Below are 20433 nucleotides of genomic sequence, written 5' to 3'. Positions count from 1 at the left end.
GCAGTTATCCTTCATGTCTTGGGGCTACTTAGCTTGCTAGAATTCCACTGCCTTACAAAAGGGTAGATATATGAAAGCTTGTGATGCTTTAGACAGCAACGTTTCACCAGCACAAGAGTTTTTGTTATTGTGAAGGAGAATGAAAAAAATGAGAAATGAGCAGCATGAGTATCATGTGTCTGTATCTCTCCTAAAGGAGACTATGCAGGATAGCTGCAATACACAGGGATGGTTTGGTCTAAACATAAGCCACTGAGCAAATATTATGAACTCATAATGAGCAGCTCACTAGCTGAGCTTGTTGAACAGGATCAAGAAACATCAGCAGGAATCAAATATCTGACCTTCAAAGTCAAATTCAGCTTCATTGTCTCTCTTTCCTGTGTTGTTGTACTGTACAACAACACAGGCTACACTGTATCCAGTGTACTGTAATGCACACTGGATACAGCTGAAGCTGATGAATGAAGAAAGGAGCAAGAGGAGGATGGATTACTATTCATGATGTGTGGAGGAGGGCGGGGCAGCTATAGAAAGGATGAAGAGTGGATAAGGTATTTGGTCCTTTGAACTAATGTCTGAGAGAGAGAGAGAGAGAGAGAGCGAGAGAGCACTGTACTTTTTAACCAGGCTGTTTAACACAATTTTGGAGCGAGGGAGGACACTAAGAGGAGAGGTGACAATCAGTGAAGCAAAAGTGTGTCTTCATAGCAAGAATGAGCACTACAGATGTGATGTTTGCTTTGAGGAGGGGACCTGGAGAGTTGGAGGTATACACAGGAGAAAAGAGGAATGAAAGTCGGTAGAAGCAAGAATAACTACATGTGTGTAAATGAGAGGGAGACAACTGTAACAGTGAGGCTGCAAAGAGTAGAGGTAGTGAAGGTGGAAGTAGTTTAAATATCTGGGATCAACCACCCAAAGCAATGGATGGTGCACAAGACAGGTGGAGAAGAGAGTGCAGGTAGGGTGGTGTTGAGTGTCAGGGGTGATTTGTGATGGAAGGATAGGAGGAAGAGTGAAAGGGAAGGTTAAAATGGTATGGACAAATGCAGAGGAGGGGTAGTGGATATACTGGATACATGATGCTGAATATGTAAAATTACTTGTTTCAGCAAGACAATTACAAACCACGTGGAGATACACTGTGGCTCTAAAGGGTGTCTTGTGTAAAACTGGCCTGCCTGACCTGCCATGAACTGAAGACATTTGATGCATCATGATTTGGAAAATCCAACAGAGGCCATGAACTGCTGAGCACCTCAAATTTAAGCAAAAATGGGAAATCTTTTTGCTTATTAAACATCGAGACTTTTCCTCCTTGGCTTTGAGTATATCATGTGGTTACATATTGCAACACTTTCCCCTGTCCCATCGTTACAAGAAAATCATCATCATCATCATCATCATCATCATCATCACATTAAACACAAGCATATATTTTACAGATGACTATAAACGTCTCACATTCAGCATTTGATGTGTTGAGGTCCTTACAGGGTCTTAAACTTATTTATATTTAATTATCAGATCAATGTACTTAACAAAAAATAAGGAACTATTAGAGAAGTGTGTGGAAAACTAAATCCACCCTTACTGCTATAATGTGCTACAGTGGGGGATTAAGAGGGTAAGTTGTAGTCAGGTGCTAATCATCTCACTTAAGTGGAAAACGTTCGAGACAGATGCCAAACGTCCAAAGCGTGGACGTCACAGTAAATTCACCCCAAGGTCAGACTGTGCAATGCTCAGAGAAACTGCAAAAACCCCCAAACTTACATCTCAGACTCTACAGTCTTCAGTTAGCATGTTAAAGGTTAAAGTTCATGACCGTACGATTAGAAAAAGGCTAGACATGTATGGCTTGTTTGGAAAAGTTTCTTCTCTCTAAAAATAAGGCACGTGGCTCAGGTTTGCAAAGTTGCATCTGGACAAACCACAAGACTTCTGGAATGGTGCTTTGACAGGTGAGAACAAAGTGGAGATGTCTGGTCATAATGCACAGTGAAAAGCAAACACATCGATCGGCACAAACCCCTCTTACAAACTGTGAAGCACGGTGGTGGAGGGACGATGATTTGGGCTTGTTCTACAGCCACAGGACTTGGACACCTTGCAGTGAGACGACCATGAACTCCTCTGTATACCAAAGTATTCTGGAGTCGAATATGTGAGGATCTGTTTGACAGCTAAACCTTGGCTCAAATTGGGTCATTTATCATAAGGACACAGTAAATCTACAACAGAATATATATAAAAGAAAATAGTCAAGGTGTAGCAATGTCAAAGTGCAAATACATTCCTCATTTTTTCATATATTGCTTCTCCATTTTGGTTTATTTTTTGTCAGATAAATAATGTAATAAAGTCATGTGTTGTTGTTCTTCTAAGGTTGTACTTAAACAATTTTAAGACCCAGTAATAAACAGATTTTTATAAATTATGTCCTGATACGTAAAACCTTAGAATTGAAATAGAGTGTACTTTATTTTTTGTCATGACTGTATTAGTTTATGATTTAGAAATCACTGCCTTGGGGTTAACTCTTTGAGAAACATTGTTGCACTAGTCCTGTTGGATAACCTTTTATACTTGGGCCACATCTTATGACTTCTTTTTCAGTCCTGTTTATCCTCAGTGTGCCTGAAGGACAAAAAAAGTTGTGCTTTGCAAAGACATTTTAAACTGAAAGAAGCCTGCCTTTTTACACAATCTGAAGGGACAGAGTCATCACAATATTTCTAAACCGTTTGTAAGTAACAGGTGGCTTTTTCATCATCGAAAAACTTCCCCCACAAAAATTTAAGAAAAAGAAAGCTGTTTTTGTACATGTCAGGGGAAGTTCCCTACAGGAAGTGGTGCAGCCTCAGACCACATCTTGGTTAACAGATATGTAAAACCTATGCCATTAGGCCACAGATGGATTTATATCCACAGGAAAAAAAACCCACATGTAGCACTGAGGTGTCTGTTTACATTTTGCATCGGAGACAAGATGGAACAAGTTTAATGGGCTAAAATGACAGTTTAGTGGGCCACACAATGAATCTAAATGGAAATAAAGGTGGAGCCTGGGTCCTCAAATCGATATAAACACGGCTTTTGTAAACACATTTCTTGGTGGACTAAACTTAATCAAACATAGGTAAACGTGTTAATATGTACTGTACTGTGCTGCCTGCTGTTACATAATTCGTCCACCAGAAGACGCTGTGGTCTCGTTGATCTTGATGGGCTTGGATAAGTTTCTTATCCAAATTTAAATGTCGAAACAATGTTATTAAGGTGCCTTGGGAAGGACGTGTGCGCGCAAAATTAATGAAATCCAGTATTTTCTTTAAACAAGGAGCCTACATGTGGCTTTTAATCCCCGAACATCATCATTAGCAATATCAAAAAATACAGTAAAATGAGGCTAATGTGAACAATATGCTGATAGAAAACAGGCACATAAGTATGGCACAGGAAGTCTCTTTTACTTAAACAAAATAAATAATTAATAAAATGTTAAATACCGTTTATGTCTTACTGTTAAATACACAGTGGGCCTTTAATGCCAGGCAGGATATTGTTCTAAATAACTAATTTCACACCTGACAGCAAGATAAAAATAGCCATCTATGCAGTGAAGCTTTGGATGTGGGATTTGTCACGCGTGAACAGCCCTTAAAGAGCCCACAGATAGGTCAAAAGATTTTAGAAGATTAATACTTGTGGAAAAAATTTATCGGAAGTAAAAATAATAAAAATTCTGTGAGGGAGCTTTTCAGGAACCTAGAGAAGAGCAAGGAGACCCAAAAACTACAATACCCAGTTTGCAATGCACATCCTGGTTGAAAGGTTGAGGACGTCATACTCATGCTGCCTGGAACCACAACACGAAGCTAAATAGCTAGCAAAACAGCTGTTTTAAATAGTGGTATATTTATTATTTTTGTGTATTGGTACTGTAGCGCGTTTTGGCAGAAATGTCCGGAAAGGCTAAAGATATCCTACAGATGGATCTGTACGGTTTACTTGGCGTTGAAAGCACTGCTACAACGAAAGAGGTGTGTAAACTAGCACTTAAAGCTAGCTTTAGTCATTGTGTTAAAAATAGCCGTGTTAAGATAACCATGCTTGTAAGTAACGCATTGTAAGCTGGAACCTGTTATTTTTATTTGCCAGACTATTTATTACCAAGTAATAAATAATGCAAATTTGTTGTCTTAGGACATTTTTGTCACGAAGCAAGAGGCTATGATAACTTTCTGCTATGAAGATTAGTATTTCTTTTAATCGTATGTGTGTGTAAATGATGAAGAGGTTTTTTGTTTGTTTGTTTGTTTTTACAGTGTGAGATAAACGTAAGATAAAACTATAAAAGATGCAGGTCCAGCGTGTCATATAACAGACAAACCGGCTAATGGTTCATTTACACCGTTGTGATACTCTGAAAGGCCGCTGAGTGGGGGTGTTGCATCAGGCAAACCTTTAGTACTATGCCTTGACATAAAATCCCTTTACAGTGAAACTATGACCATAATTTCGGTGTGATTATTCAGTTATTGGTTTGACTGTATGTATGTGTGTATGTGTGTATATATATGTGTGTGTATGTATGTATATATATATATATATATATATATATATATATATGTATTTCTTTTTGTAATTTCAGTTAAATCAACATACTTAGCTCCTGAAAGCTGGTGTGGGTCTGAAAACATCTGATTACATGTGCGTTACTGCCGTGGGTAAACTAGGTTTTTGCTTTTCTGCATATTGGAAACAGAATTTTGCAAAATTCTCTTTGTGCTTGCAATCAACCCTGGGAGCATTTCCCCAACATCGCTTCAAATTTTCATCTCTGAGTGGTTCACCATGATTCCCTGAATCAAGCATTTTCCCTGCAACCACCTCTCTTCACTGTTTCCACAATCCCGAATCCACAGGCCTGAAGGGAAATTAAAATTGCTGCCAAAATGAGGGAGGCAGTTAATTTCTTAATTGGAATTCAAAGTTCTGTCCTCCCCAGAGGATTATCCTTAAGGAAGTTGGTGGTTGTGGCTTGGGTAGAATTGAGGCTCCAAAGGGAGGGGGGCTGATTCTGTGAGGTCGGTTGATGGTCGAGAGAGATAGTGGGTTTGTTTGTGTGCATGTGTGTGTAGTGCGTTTAGTCAGAAGGGAGGGGCTCAAAAATCAATCAAGTGTGTGAAGAGAGATGTCATCAGATGAGCTACTTATCCCAGTTTTTTGGCCTGCTGCTCTATCCCAGCTATTAGGCACACTGTTTATCAAAGAAAGAGGAAGAAGCTCATCCCAGAGCCTGTTTATGTGGTTTTAGCCATAGCTTGTAAAACACTGCCTTGACGTAGGAGATTTGCATACTTCATGTTCCCTTGTTTCTCTTTAGCGTCTCTGCTGCTGACCTTTCGTTGCACTTAGCTGGCTGATAAATGCCATGTAAACTGGCACTTCAGAGTTTATGATTTAATGACTTCATGGGGTTTATGTTATGCTTATAGTGCTAGGGAAGGCTTTTTCTAAAGACCAGCCACCAGTTAAACACTTGTACCTACCACAGATTGCTCGTCCACAGCCAAGACCACACAGAATTTCTCGTGGTTTGTTCAGCTACTTAAATTTTAATGTACCTATTACCTAATGTGTTTCAGTAACTACACGCTTGAATGGTTTACTTCCACTCAGAGCATCCAAGGACAGGTGATTTCATTGCATTGTAATAGTTCATTGTAAACTCAATGCCCCCACCGATGAGTTTCTTTTTCCTCTTCAAGTCTTTGTCAGAATAGGTGCATTAAGATTATAATTGCATTCTGCAGTGCACTGGGGAGCATCATCAGCGTGCAATCAGGACAGCAATTTTTATGCAGTTTATTTCTAGTGCACTAAGTATGTATTCCACAGTTATACAGCCATATACACTCTTAAAGCAGACAAAGCAGTTATAACTGAAGAAATAGATTAAACCATAATGATGTTTTTGCCAGATCAGTTACCGTTAGGTTGGTGTTATTGATTTAGTTGTTACATTGTTATTAAGTGAATTAATCAAAATGAGTGCTCTTCCTCAAACAATTTGATTACTGCATATTAATTTATTTATGCCAGCGTGATCTGTGAGGTTTGCATTAAGAAGCACATGCATCCACAGTGTGCTTACAGTTTCTCCCTGATACATCTTCAGTGAGGTTCTTGGGGTCATGAGGTGTTTTGGATCTTTTAGCATCAGACCTCCTCACCCAGATGCCACAAATGGGGTTGGCTCTCTGTCTTCCGTCTCCTGTAGCGCCCAGTTGCTTGCACTTTGAAGAGTGAACATCCTGCAAAACCTCCACAGCTAACTTCTTTGGGCTCACAGAGCATCTTCCAGCCTCTGTCCTGGCACTTCTCCAACAGCTCCTAGTACTTTGCGTGCTTCTTCTCGTTTACTCTTCCCACATGCTCTTCCCAGGGCCCTCTAAGTTCTTGAATGATCGAGTGTTTAGTCGGTGGCCTGAGTGATTGCGTGACAGTGTCTTGCAGAAAATACAGCTGTTTATCCAGGTCCATGCTCAGCTGCTAGTGGAGGGCTACATTCACTTTTCTTTTTACCTTTCTTTCTCTGGAGTATTTTGTTATTATTTTCTTCTAGCTGATAATATCCCATAAAGAATCACACATTGTTATTAATGAGGATGGATCCATGGCTGATCAGGCAGCTAATCATCTACACAGTAAGGGTTTCTACACCGGGACCAGTAGTTTGTCAGCCATAATTGGCACCAAAAACTGGTTTAATGAGGACAAGATGTGAGCATGCAGCTAAACTGAAGCAAATGGGTATCCGGTCGGCACTGAGAATGTTTTTTTGTTTTTTCTTTGCCAGGCACTAACTATTAAGCTACCGTTGGCCTCCTACTCCAGGATTGTAGTCTTTCCCTGATCTTGTGGTTCATTCTTTGACGAACAGAAGTGTGGGAAATAGTTGAGATTTCTTCCATTTAGTCTGTCTCATGCATGAAACAAGGAAAATTGGCATATGAAAATGTGGAATATTTTGAATTACAACAGACAGAAGATACAGTAGGATTAAATACAGTTTTCATCATCTGTAAGCACAAGGGACAGCAGCTGGTTTTAGTCCAGGAGTTCTTCTGTTTTTCATTTTTTCCAACAACTGATGGATTCAGAGCCAGTCCTATAAGGTCACGGTGAACTGCACAAAGATAATTGCTAGAGTAATTGGCCGGATTAGGGCTATAGGAAGATGCCCTGCAATTGAAGACTTATGCGCACAACTTCTTAAAGATTGCACTGCTTTGGCTCCTAGTGTGGAGAACCAGCGGGCTCAGGGTCTTCCAGCATCAATTAAAGATTGCGTGTTATGGCACTGATGGGAGTAATCATGCATTATTTAACAAAACAGCTCCGGAGGCACAGTAGAGACAAGATATCGTGAAGGATCCTAGAGAGAGTGAAAAGGAAACGATTGGAGGAGGAACTGGAGAGAAGGGGAGTTATGATGACATGCAAGATGGCTGTTCTCCACCAGAGCAACTTTGGTGATGACAGGTTGTACTTGTCAAGCAGCTCGGCTGGCCAAACGTACTTCCCGACAACGGCAAACATCTGCTGTTAGTGAAGACGTGGCAGAGACATGTTTATCTTGTCAGATAGGTGCAGGTGATGAATGTGAGAAGCTGACTGAATGTGAATTAAGGACACAGTATAAACTCACGGGTGATGTATTTATTTTTATAAAGGCTGCTTTTATTTCAAATCACACGTACTTATCTTCATGATGAACTCTGGTTACCTTGTCTTAGAATTTTCTGTTTCCCTGTTTTTGGCATCCATTTCTGTATTTCTGAGTAAAGAAAGACTGCAGCCACAATTATTTATTAAAGGGTTTGAAATGTTTTGTTTTATGCATAAATGTGATGATACATTTAAAGGAAAGGTAAATTAATCATACTAATACCAGAACTTGAAGTAAATGCAGTAAATCCATTAATGGATTATCTGACAAGTGTTTGCCTGTATTGCTTTTTATTTTCTCTTTTCCTCAGTGCATCATATGAATGATGATCCAATTCGAGTGCAGTTAAACATTCACCTGTTGTGATAAAGAAATTAAGGGTTTTCTCAATAAGGAAGTAATCTATTCCTCAACCTCGGTTCCAAAACAGTGGGACACTGTGTAAAATGTAAATAATAACGGAATGCAATGATTTGCAAATCACATAAACAAATAAACGTCTCAAAAAAGCTGGGACGTGTTCATGTTTACTGCTGTGTAGCATCCTCTCTTCTTTTAACAACAGTCTGTAAACATCTGGGAAGTGAGGAGAGCAGCTGCTGGACTTTTGGAAAAGGAACGATGTCCTGTCTGATATAAGATTGTAGCTGCCTGATTATTCTAGGTCTTCTTTGTTGTGTTTTTTGCTTCATGATTCGCTGAATGTTTTCAATCAGTGAAAGGCAGGCCTGGTCAGCACCCAGACTCTGCCATTATGTAGTCATGCTGTTGGAATTGATGCAGTATGCGGTTTAGCATCATCTTGCTGAAATATGTAACGTCTGTCCCGATGTCCTCTGGATGGGAGCATATGTTGCTTTGAATCTCAGCATTAATGGTGCCTTTCCAGGTGTTTAGACTGCCAATTCATTAGGCACCCCCATACCATCAGATCTGCAGGCTTTTAAACTGAATGCTGATAACACGCCTGACCTTCTCCTCCTTAGTGTGGAAGTCATGGGAGCAATGTTTTCCACACATAATTTTATATTTCAACTTGTTAAACCACAGAACAGTTTTCCACTTTGCCTCTGACCATTTTAAATGACCTTTGGCCCAGAGAAGAAAGAAGTGTTTCTGGATCATGTTCAAATATGGCTTCTTCTTTGCAGGATTTTTAATCTACATTTTTGGATGCAACAGCAAATTGTGTTCATAGACAGTGATTTCTGGAAGTGTTCCTGAGCCCATGGTGTAAGATCCATGACGGAAACCAGTGCATTAAAAACATGTCTGTTTTTAATGCACTGGTGCCCGAGGGCCCGAAGATCACAGGCATCCAATAATGATTTTTCACAGCGATTTCTCCAGACTCTCGAAATATTTTGATGATATTATGTACTGTAGATGACGAGACATTCAAAGTTGTAGTAATTTTATAATGACAAGTATTACTGTGAAACTGTTCCACAAAATATAGATAATTTTTTGCACATTGGTGAAGCCCTGCCCATCTTTACTCTTGAGAAACTTGCTTTTTCCGGCTTTTTGTTGCTCCGTCCCCATTTTTTTTGAGATGTGTTGCTGTCATCAAATACAAAATGAACTAATATTATTCAGGGAATATTTAAAATGTTTCAGTTTAAACATCTGACTTTGCTTTCTACGTTCTTCTGTGAATAAAATATGGGGTTATGAGATTTGCAAATCATTGCATTCCATTTTTTATTTACATTGTAGAATCCTAACTTTTTTAAAGCTGGGATTGTAAGGTAGTTTTCTTCTTTATTAATAAAAAAGGGAATTGTTTGTCACAATAGTTGAATATTTAACTGCACTTGAATTGGATCATGTTCTTTTCATTTTATTTAGTTAATTTTTAGCAATTAACAACTTTATAAAACTCATTAGAAAAATAATATTTTTGCCTCACTGCTTCAGGGAAGTCCTGAAAGCTGTAATCCGATTAATCTAAATATAAGAAATGCCAAAAGTTCAAAAACATTAGCTCATTAAAAAATTGCAGCCGGTGCTCAGTGCTCTGTCCTTTATGCACTACAAAATTTAAGATTGAACTCCTGTTACAACAGAAAGAAATCATTAATAGAGCAGGGCAATATGACCAAAAATATTTATCACGATATAATTTGAAAATTTGCGATAACGATATAACCGATGATATAATTGACACAAGACAAAATACTTTACAACTCCGCAAATTTTATTAGTGCAAAAACCCCATCAATGTATTTTCACTTAAACAAGCAGCTTTTTTATGTGCATTAAAGTTATATAAAAATTTAACAGTGCAAATGCAAATTCCTCGCTGACAGTTTAACCAAAAGGTATTTCCAGTGGAAACTGGCCGACATATCCTCAGCATAACCATGTATAATATCCACAAAACTTAAAAAGAGGTCATACACACACAATATGGTAACATTATGTTGAAGCACAGTACGTGTCACTCCGCGAGGCTCCGCCTACGATAGCCGTAATGCTCCGACAATCCATCAAGCGGTGCGGCTTCGTAGCTCAGCAAAGTCGTACTGAAACATTTGACACATTTTTGAGCGCCGTGCACATAAAATCGTTTCCAGGTCAGTAAACACAACCAGAGTTCATACATGAGGCACACGGGATTATAAGGGGCTCTGTTGATTTTCAGAAAAATCAAAGGATTGATTTTAAGTGTGCTGTATTTTCCAAACAACAGGGTAATAACGACGGCCCGCTAGCATGCGCTACCAAAAATAGTGCTTTGTTGTGTATCTGACGGACGAAAGCTAAACCAGTTCCACACCAGTGAAGCTGCAGCATTTTTACAAACCAGTTCTGGTTCATCCATTTTTATTCAACGTTCCGCTTTCGCCCTCCTCATTCGCCGCCATGCTTTTTCCGCCATGTGCGTATGAAAACAAAGGCACTGCGCATGCGCGTTTTACCCATATTGCGATATTTCATTTTCTTATCGTTGTCCAACATTATACCGGTATTACCGTGAACGGTATGATATGGCCCAGCCCTAATCATTAATGTATTAATGATAATGCAAAGTGGTAAGGCACATGGTCCAGATGTTAGCTAACTGAAATTAAATTATGGGGGATTTTACAAAAAAATGATCACACTCTCATTTCATCTTCCTAAATCTGTTTTTAAAAAGATGTCATTTCATTTATATGGAATGAAAAAGAGCTCTTAACTATATATGGAGCTACAACAGTGGCATAAGCTAAAGGAAGGCATAGCTCTTCCATATCTTGGCTGCTAACATTTCAAATGTTCAAAAATGATTTATATTGTGTTTTCTATTCCAAATACAGATTGATGCTATTTTGAAAGCACATTGCACAGCTCTGATTACCTCAAGTTCCTATTTTACAGTTTACTAACAACTCCAGATATGATTGATACTTCCAAAAAAGTGTGTATTACATATGTTTCTATTCCAGTTTAGGCATTGGTTCTCTGTGGTATAACAAAAGCTCACACACCTTTACATTTCAGTATTGCAAGGTACGATATAGCGAACATCAAGGCACAATAATTTTTGTCAAAATGACATTAATGCAGTGCAGGCTTGTTTTTGTCTCCACTTAAACTGCATTACCATCAGAAGATTATGTAACACTGATTTAAAAAAGAAAGAAAGATGTAGACTTGTTTTCAATCATGGTCTGCACATCTTGAGCAAGTTGGTTGGCGCTTTGTGGAAATCCACAGTAAGCAACTCCTCACAGTGGTAGAGGGAAAAAGGACAGAGTAGGACCCATTTTTAGGCTGTGTTTTGATCCCAGAGAGGAGCTGCAGTTCACTCCTTTGCAATTCAGTTCAATTTTATTTATATAGTGCATAATCACAAGAATGGTGCTTGAGGCAACTGTTGTTGAAGAGGAGTATAATTTTGAGGTGAAACTCGAGTCTTCACTTTCTTGTATCTTACTAAAAAGCTTTAAAATGAGTTGGACAAAGGTATAATAGGGAGTGCATTGAACAGAATGTGAGAAATAGACAGGCGAGGATAATACAGGGGAAGCAGGCTAAGGCCAACAGTAAGCACATGTGTTTGGTTCTAGTCCACAGCCCTGCGTGTCAGTCGCAATCTGTAGGAACGCTGTGTGTGCCAAGCAGCAAGACTAAATATCCTCTAATGATGTCTAGTCTCTCAAAAAGCCCTCTCACTGAACCAAGTTCTCATTTACTGTTGGAACAATAATGAACCCCCCCCCCCCCCCCCAAAACCCCAATCCAGTTTAGATAGAAGAAAGGACTTTTGACATTTAGGAGCTGTGTGAGCTGCAGTTATCTCCAGAGGCTTCACTGGAGGCTTGCTTGGTTCATATAATCAGTCAGAGGTTAAGCTCTTGTACCCTGGATGGAGGGCATCCAGTCTAATGTGTGACTGTACTTAACTGTCATTGGAGCTGCAGTTAAAAAAAGCCCGGACGCTGATTAATTACACCATTGTGCTTCCCCCCAATTCCATCCATCCCCGTAAAGTCAGCTCAGTATGTTTTGGCGTGCGTTCTAGAGATAAAACTGTGCAAAACAAATTACAGGGAAACACTGCATATGCCAGAAGACAATGCATCCAATGCAAACGCTTCCCAGACATGAACAAAGGGGCTCCCAGTTTTTGTGGCCCGAAGTGTACTGGCAGGAGATTGATTTGCGCTAACAGGGAGAATTTGAAAACATCCAGAATGTTGGCATGACTGATTATGTCTGGTGAGAAAGTGCATGTCAGTGTTTGTGTTTGGTCTGTTCTTTAATGTGTATGTATGGGGGGGAGGGTTGGATGTGCCAAAACTTTAGCATGCAATGCATGTACTGTATATGAGCATGTGCTTTTGAGGTTGTGCAGAATTCTCAAGCGCTGGACTCCACAGCCCCCTCTGGTCTCTGCGGTAATTTTCCTGTTTCCCTTCATTCTCAAAAGAAGCAGACGTCTAATAAAAACCACCTCTCCATTAAGTGATTCCTAGAAGGACCAATGAATGGTTAATGTTCCAAGCAGTGACCCAGAGTTAAAAAATCAGCTATAACTAAAACCTTATTTGGATTAAACCCCCCCCCCCCCCCCCCCCGCTGCCAAAGGATGCTGCTTTCAGACTATGTCAGACTTGATTTCATTTTTTATGACATATTCTATCTAATATTGTTTAAATAAAGATAAAATAATACTAGGTTGCAACTTCGTATTTATCTTGCAATCTGACAACTGGAATAGCCTGAGAATAGTTTTGAATTCTTGTACAGTGCAGTATGTACCACAGTGGTTAGAAGCCATTAACGGCATGTCAAAAGGACACGAAGCACAGGATCGGCTTAAAGTTTCAATTTGATCCAAACAAAATAATTCCATTAAAGACCACATTTCACCTCAGATGTTTTTATGTCAGGCTGTTACTGTCTTTGGCATTATTTCAATGAGGCCATAACTTCTTCTTTTTTTTTTTTTTAGTTAGACTTCTGGGCCAAACTCAACGTTATAAAATTATTGATACACAGTAAGAATTATATCTTTACACGGTGCCCAAAATTTGTGCTTAACCTCCCAAGACCCCGAGCCCTCATATGGGGGACATTACATTTTGTTTTATTCTTTTTGTAATAGGTTTCTTCCTGCTAAAAGGGAGTTTTTCCTCCCCAGTGTTGCCAGTGCTTGCTCATTTGTTGTTTGTTAGGGTTTCTCCTCTATTTTTTAGGGTCTTTACCTTAAAGTCTAAAGCACCTTGAGGAGACTCTTGTTGTGATTTGAGGATATATAAATAGAACTGAAGGTTAAGGGAATTGTTCATTTTTCTGCGTTCTAACAAGCATTTTCCACTCTTTGTAATGTTTGGGGTTTTTCCCTCCTCCTTTTTCAGATCAAGAAAGCGTATCGACAGAAAGCGTTAACATGCCATCCAGACAAGAACCCAGACAACCCAAAAGCAGGTGAGTGAGACAGTTTTTGTTTTGCATTTACTGTTTTCTCACATGATCTCCAAACCTTATCTGACAGAGATGCATATAAAGATGCAGATGATTGGATGCATAGAAGTTCTGGTGTAGATCCACATCTCTTGGCTTACTAGCTGCGCACTTGGTAATAGTGCAGGTAATTGTCAGATTCAGAGCAGGTGAGTGTAGTGGTGAGAATACATCTCCTTTTGAGGGCTATGTGGGAGGAAGTACAACCTTAGAAAATTTCCCTCCCTGAGTGTCCCAGGTTCATGTGTCTTCTGTCTCCATTCTGAGGCATTGACCGTTGCCACTGAGGAGTTAGTTATGACCACTCACTGAGTTGCCATTAAGGTCCAGGGCCAAAAATGAATGCTCCAGAGTCACATTCTCACAGCGTTAAACTCTGCCAGATGTCCTGGCCACAGCACTCTGTCGCAAGGCAACCAGCGCATGTTTCTCCCGCCAGCTTTTTAGCTAGAAAAACATGGCCAGCATCACCATCCTCACCACCCTCATCTACACTCTGTCCTCCCTGGGTTCATGTGTCCTTCTGCAGCTTGGTGCCAACCAGCATGTCAACAATTAGACCAGAAAATCTCAGCGTAGCTTTTTGTCAATAGGGGAAAAATGCACCTTGGACAAGAAGCTGGTCACGAGGTATGTTTTCAAGTTAGGTTTATGTGGTTTCTGGATGGTTCAGACAATTTCTGATTATGTCAGGAAAAAAAGGAAATTGGTAGGGTTGAGAGGGATAACACAAAAGCAGGGGGTCGGTTTCCCAGAAATGGAAAAGTAGTGGTTTGGAGGCCCTCAACACTCGAACCCGCGCATGAAGAGAATTGGACTCTATCGCACGAGAGCGGAGCAAGTCTTGGGACTTGCTGCCCCTCAGGGGAGGGTTGTTTGCATGTAAGAGGTGACATAGGGGTCACAATTCTTCACTGATTGACGATACCCCTCCCCACTATCCCCTCTCCCCTCTAAATACCCCATATTGTGACACTCGGAGGTGCCTGGTGGGCATGGCGGGTTTCCCCCAGTTGGATTTCATTCCAGCCCATTATATGCATGTAGGTAACCTGACCGCCTCCGCTGGCAGCGCGATCTCGAGAGCCTTCTGTTAGTGTGCAATGCCAGTCCCCACAGGGAGTAACAGTATCAGTCTGTTAGGCCTCCCATAAGTGAATGATTAAGCCTGGCTAGTATCGTGCAGTAATGTGCTGTTTGGAGGACAAGCTGGGGGGACTGTGGTCTCCCAGTGTACATTTGTCTGTGCGTGTGTGTTAAATGACAACTGGTGTAGTGGTATTTGCAGCAGGCTGGGCCAGGGGAATGCACGGCCGTGTCACTGGAGGAAACAAGTTTCGTGAGACCTGCGGCAAATTTTGAGACACAAATGTCGCAGTTTGTATTGGCTCCATGTCCCATCATCTTGAGGCATTCGTAGACATAACTCTGCATTTGGATTAGGTGTCCTGTCCTTCTCAGTCTCCCCGTTTCAGTATAATTTTATGATCTGTCTTTTTTGTTTCAAACTGGCACAATTATCAACCCAATTTTTGTAAACCTTTAGCCACGTTTTTCTTTTTTATAGGTAATATCCCACAAGATAAAAGTTGAAGGCAGTAATGCAAGAAAATGCTCTTATTCTGTCTTTTTTTTTTCTTTTCTTTTAGTTGAGCTCTTCCACCAGTTATCCCAGGCTCTTGAGGTGCTAACTGATGCCGCCGCCAAGGTAAGACCGCTGGTGTCTTGTAACCTCTAATATGGATCCTAGCCCTCAAGTAAACCGAGACACAGCAAGCCCAGCAAGGAGTGATCTTGAAGTCTAACGCTTTTTTTTTCAGGCTGCTTATGACAAGATTTGTGCTGCCAAGAAACAAGCAGAAGAAAGAAACAAGAAACTAGATAGCAAGAGAAAGAAAATTAAACTTGGTGAGTCATTTTTCTGCCGCATCCTAGAGATTATTTAGTGATATTATCTTGTGTTTCTTTCTAATTATCAAGTTTTAATGCTGAAGTACTGTTTCCTCTTTAAAGAATAATAATAATAAGTCAGTCAATCAATACTATGAGTATATGATGGAGATGTGGATTAGTTTGTGTGCGTTGTTTTGACAGACTTGGAGGCCAGAGAGCGACAAGCAGAAGCTCAAAGCCAGGAGGAAGTGCAGATCACTAGAACACTCGAGGAAGAGGTATCGCATTTTATAGAAATCACATTAGCAAAGATACTGCGCTGCAATTTGCCTTAAGAGGCTGCAGAAAATTTTAAATTTCACTATACTGCAGGTATAAGTGCTGTATTGGAAAATGCATCTAGGAAAACTAAAGCACACCCTGGTGCTTTCATTCTGTTTTTCATCAAATAGTTTTTCCTGATTGAGTGGAACTCTTCCAAATACTTGGGTCACGAACAAAGGCTCTGTCTAAGAGCTCCTCTCTTTATTTTCTTTTTTCACAGACATAATTATCAGTAAGGTCATTAAGTGCATGACTCGGTGCAGTTTGTGCAGAACACCCATAAATAAAAATGGTGTGCATGCTTCCACTGTGAGTAATTTCCATACGCTCAAGGTGCTTCATGCATATACATAAGGAAGGAGGCCATAACCAGCAGGTGGCACTATTCCATTTTCTGCCTTCATCGAGGCGTTAGTGCCTTAAGTGATGAAACAAGCTGGTTTGTATAGCCTCCTTGAGTAGAGGACATAAACACAGAATTGCAGAGTAATAAAGCTGATCATATTCCAACAGCTGTTATCTTAACATGTGCTGTCACGTAACACTTGGCCACCTGTTCATTCACATTTCTGCATTTTATGTGCACCTTCTCCAAGATTGCCCGCTTGAGGGAGGAGGGATCCAGACAGCTCGAAGAGGAGCAGAGGCTCATCAGAGAGCAGATCCAGAGAGAAAGAGAAGCACATCAACACGGAGGAGACCACACTCAGAGAAGTACATGCATTTGACCAATCCTTGCTGGTCTGAGTTAGCTAAACCAGTTTATTGTAGTCCTGACATTTTTTATATCATCCCAAAGCCTTGCTGGGGTGAACCCCCTGTGTTTCCCATCCCTCGTCGTGTCAGCACAACCACAGCAGCCACCAGGCTCCCTGTGGCTCACCATGTATTATTCACATGATAGACTATAACAATAACTGAAATTATATTGGAAGAGGTCTATTTTAGTTTCTTGGCAAGATAGCAAAGGGATGCCAATCACTGCGTACACAGAGCGGTCCATCAAACTTTTAACCTCATGGTAATATTTTTTGCAGCAAAAGGAAGGCAGCGTGTATGTACTTAGGAAAACAACTGACTGCTGCCCTAAACTAGACCCCTTTTGTGGCCGGACAATTACTAATGCATTGTCAGCATGTCTTCTGCGTCTTTTCCATTTGCACGCACACAGCCCTCCCCTGGATCAGCAAGAGCTATACATTTAACACATGACATCCATTTTAAAATTGCTGTCTATCTGCACTAGTCCCTCGACTGCTCTCTTGCGTATAATATTTCAGGAAAACAATAGTTTCTTTATTTTTTTTCACTTCTCTGTCTCATCCCCCCCCTCTCTGTTGCGTTTTGTCAGACTCAGGAGTGGAGAGATGTTCCAAGAGCAACGTAACCCCAAAATTGAAGGTAAGGCTCAGAATATGTGAAGAGAGGTCAGGGTTGGGGTGAAATATGTAGTAAGAGAATAATGTAGGTCCCTCAGTAACGTGGAGGAGCGACTGCTATATCTGAGTGAAATTTCAGGCAGGATCTCAGCGGGGAGTTTGATAAAAACCTTTTGCCATTTGTGTTTCATTATTGGAGACCACATAAGTTGCCTCACTACTGAGCACACATGCTATTCTGAAGTCCAGTCCTCTTGAGAGGGCACAGTGTCGTCAGGAGACCAGTATCTAAACTAAGAGAAGGCTTATTATATTTCCTCCTGGAAACAGCAGAGTCTGCATGTATTAACATGGGATGTTAGCTAATGTGTTTAGACAGTAAATCTGGTTTTAAAATTTGATAGCCATCTAGTGCCGCAGCGTATTCCCTGACGTTTGTGTGTTCAGCTAGAAAAAACAAACAGCGGCCAGACTGACAGTATCACAAATCATGTTGCATGGACATGGACACGTTTACTGCAAGATTTATCTCAGAGGCTCTGCTTCTATCTCAGATTGCAGCCCTGCATGCAATCAAAAATATTTTCTTATTAATAATTTATTGGCTTCCCACATCAGATACCTGCATCTGAACGTCTTAAAAGCATAACATGGAATATAATCTCTAGACAGTTAACCACAGCCATTTTTTCTATATTCAAACTGCCCATTGCTTCTCACTATAAAGTTTAATTTGATTTTAGAAAGTTCTCTATGACCTTAGCATAATTATCAGCTGTGTTGATGACTCGCTTTTTGAAGAATAGATCTAAATTTTGAGCAAACGCAGCAGTGTTTCTGTGTTGCAGGCTGAAATCACAGACATCACATCATAGAAATACCTTAGCATTTTATTTGACGATTACCGGGTAAGGAGGTTATCGGTGGGGAGAAGAGAATGCTCTTGGATGGACATTTTCAGTCGTAATTGCTGGTAAAAAGACTCCATTTGCACTTGGAAGTTCCCAGAAATCCTGCTGCTCTGACAGTGAGCAGAATGCTGGAGCTGAATCAACAGTTAGCGCTTGCCATTTATAATACTACTCTGAGCAGTTGCTGTGATATTTGCCTCATTTCCCTGTTCTTTGTACATGCATATGAGAAGTTACACAATATCTGTCTTGTTTTTTAGGAGTGCGGGAACTCGCATGAGCTTTTAGTGACAGAACTCCAAACGGAGTTCATATGTTTTTCAATTTCTTTTTAAACTAAAGACACACTAACATTGTTATGTAAGCAAAGAAGTTGACCACAGTTCACATAGTAGAGGAGGACTTCCTCTCTTTTGCCTGTGACCAAACACGTTCTTAGACATTGAACTGCTTTGGATTATTTCTTGATTAATTTATGATAGTTAAAGCAAGTGAGTCACCATATTTTCTGTGGTCCAGGTGTCCATGTTTTGAATTTCACTCATTTATCTGGTGCTTTCGGTATGAATGGAAATTGACTGCAGGTCTTGCAGGTGGTGCCATGGTGATGTTCCAAGAGCTTAATAATGTCTTTTTCTCGGAGCTCCAGCGTGTGCTGATGGTTTTTGTAATCTGTGTCTCATCAGAGGCGAGCCCGCCTGGCACGCTTGGCCTCTTTGTCAGCTGACTTTAATCAATGTGTTCTAATGATTAGACATTATCATGCACTTCTTTAGCTCATGAAAACCTTCTTGACTAATATTAGCCTTTCCTCTCTCTTTCTCTCCTCCAGTTGAAGTGGAAGTGTAAAAAAGATGATGAGACAAATGGAGGCTACTCTCATGACATTCTGTTTAAACTTCTACAAAAGGTATGCGTCCTGAAAAGAGAATAAGTAATGCCACAGTGCTGCAAAGTTATTGATTTATACTGCAAAACAGTTTTCCTTTGCTTTTAGAACTATTTTAAAAAAATTACAACACAATAAAATAATTTAGGTTTGGCATTATACAGTATTGCCTTAAATAACTACTCTTTTTGTATTGCAAATGAGTGTTAAATGAATGCAAAAATTCCCATGAATTTATGAGGTATTTATTTGACTAGGTTAGCCAAATGCAATCATTTTCCTCTCTAAAGGGTCTGCAAATTAAATTTCCTGGGGAAAAAATACACTGCTGAATTTTTAGGTTTGCTCACTTCCAAAGAAATGCCTCTAAATCCAGAAAAAAATACATCACATAAGTCACAAGTTATAAATTGATCCCCAAGCAAAACTTAAGTTGGTACTTGATGGAGAAAGCCTTGTAGGAAAGCACAATGGTAAGATGTTTCTTGAAGTAAATAATTCAATTCAGTTTTATTTATACGGCACCAAATCACAATAGCAGTCACCTCAAGTCATTTTATATTAGGTAAAGACCGTACAGTAATATAAATAGTATTATAAATATCTATATGTGATGTTTTTCTTATCAATATTTTTTTCTCAAATGGTTACAGAATTATTTGTAATGAAACTTATGAAGTCATTAGTAGTTAAGGTTAAAGGAATGTTTGGTTCAACAGAGCTCTGACTCTTTGTCAGCCTGGCTACATGCTGAAGACGAACCAAATCGTTCTTATTTTCTTCAATCAGTGATCAATAGTAAGATGTCCTAGCTTTGTGTGTGAAGAAGACCAAATACATGAAGAGATTGGAACAGATTTTCTATAGGATTGAGGTCTGGAGACTGGCTAGGCTACTCCATAATCATAATGGCCTTCTTCTTTAGTTACTCCTTTGTTACCTTGGTGATGTGTTTTGGGTCACTGTCGTGCTGGAAGACCCATCCTTGACTCATGTTAACTGTTCTGGCTGAGAGAAGGAGGTTTTCATCTGGGATTTTGTGGTACATGTCCATTGTCCTCTCAATGTGATGAAAACACAAAAAAACCAGCCCCACAGCATTTTTCTACCTCTGTGCTTGACTGTGGGGATGGCGTTCTTTGGGTCATACTCAGCATCACTTTGCCTCCAAACACGGCAGGGTGAGCTGATGCCAAAGAGCTTTCTCCCAAACCTTCTCTGAATCTTTTAGATCTTCCCTGGCAAACTTGCAACAGACCTATACGTGTGCCTTCATTAGCACAAGGACCTTGTTGACACTTCGAGATTACAGTTCATTGTGATGTAGTGTAATAA

At 40.0% G+C, this 20433-nt stretch overlaps 1 protein-coding gene across 1 annotated transcript; it reads left to right on the top strand.

The window, feature by feature from the left end:
• Positions 1–3820: 3820 nt before the first annotated feature.
• Positions 3821–19214, top strand: dnajc17 (DnaJ (Hsp40) homolog, subfamily C, member 17). The gene is made up of 8 exons (XM_040042512.1): positions 3821–4049; positions 13597–13666; positions 15352–15410; positions 15523–15610; positions 15797–15873; positions 16516–16633; positions 17271–17320; positions 19042–19214. The coding sequence occupies exons 1-8, from the start codon at positions 3969–3971 to the stop codon at positions 19141–19143; spliced, it is 645 nt and encodes a 214-aa protein (XP_039898446.1). The 5' UTR covers positions 3821–3968; the 3' UTR covers positions 19144–19214.
• The last annotated feature ends 1219 nt before the right edge of the window (positions 19215–20433 follow it).

The sequence above is a fragment of the Simochromis diagramma genome, unplaced genomic scaffold (assembly GCF_900408965.1).
Source record: "Simochromis diagramma unplaced genomic scaffold, fSimDia1.1 OVJJ01000304.1, whole genome shotgun sequence".
Lineage (NCBI taxonomy): Eukaryota > Metazoa > Chordata > Actinopteri > Cichliformes > Cichlidae > Simochromis > Simochromis diagramma.
Note: the sequence above shows the minus strand (reverse complement) of the source record. Positions and strands in the feature narration are given on the sequence as shown.

What these genes read in the sequence shown, in the direction of transcription:
- dnajc17 (XM_040042512.1), top strand. Translation starts at nt 3,969, where the DNA reads ATGTCCGGAAAGGCTAAAGATATCCTACAGATGGATCTGTACGGTTTA. An exon ending in CTAGAACACTCGAGGAAGAG is followed by an intron (nt 15,874 to 16,515) that starts GTATCGCATTTT and finishes ACCTTCTCCAAG; the next exon opens with ATTGCCCGCTTGAGGGAGGA. An exon ending in ACGTAACCCCAAAATTGAAG is followed by an intron (nt 17,321 to 19,041) that starts GTAAGGCTCAGA and finishes TCTCTCCTCCAG; the next exon opens with TTGAAGTGGAAGTGTAAAAA.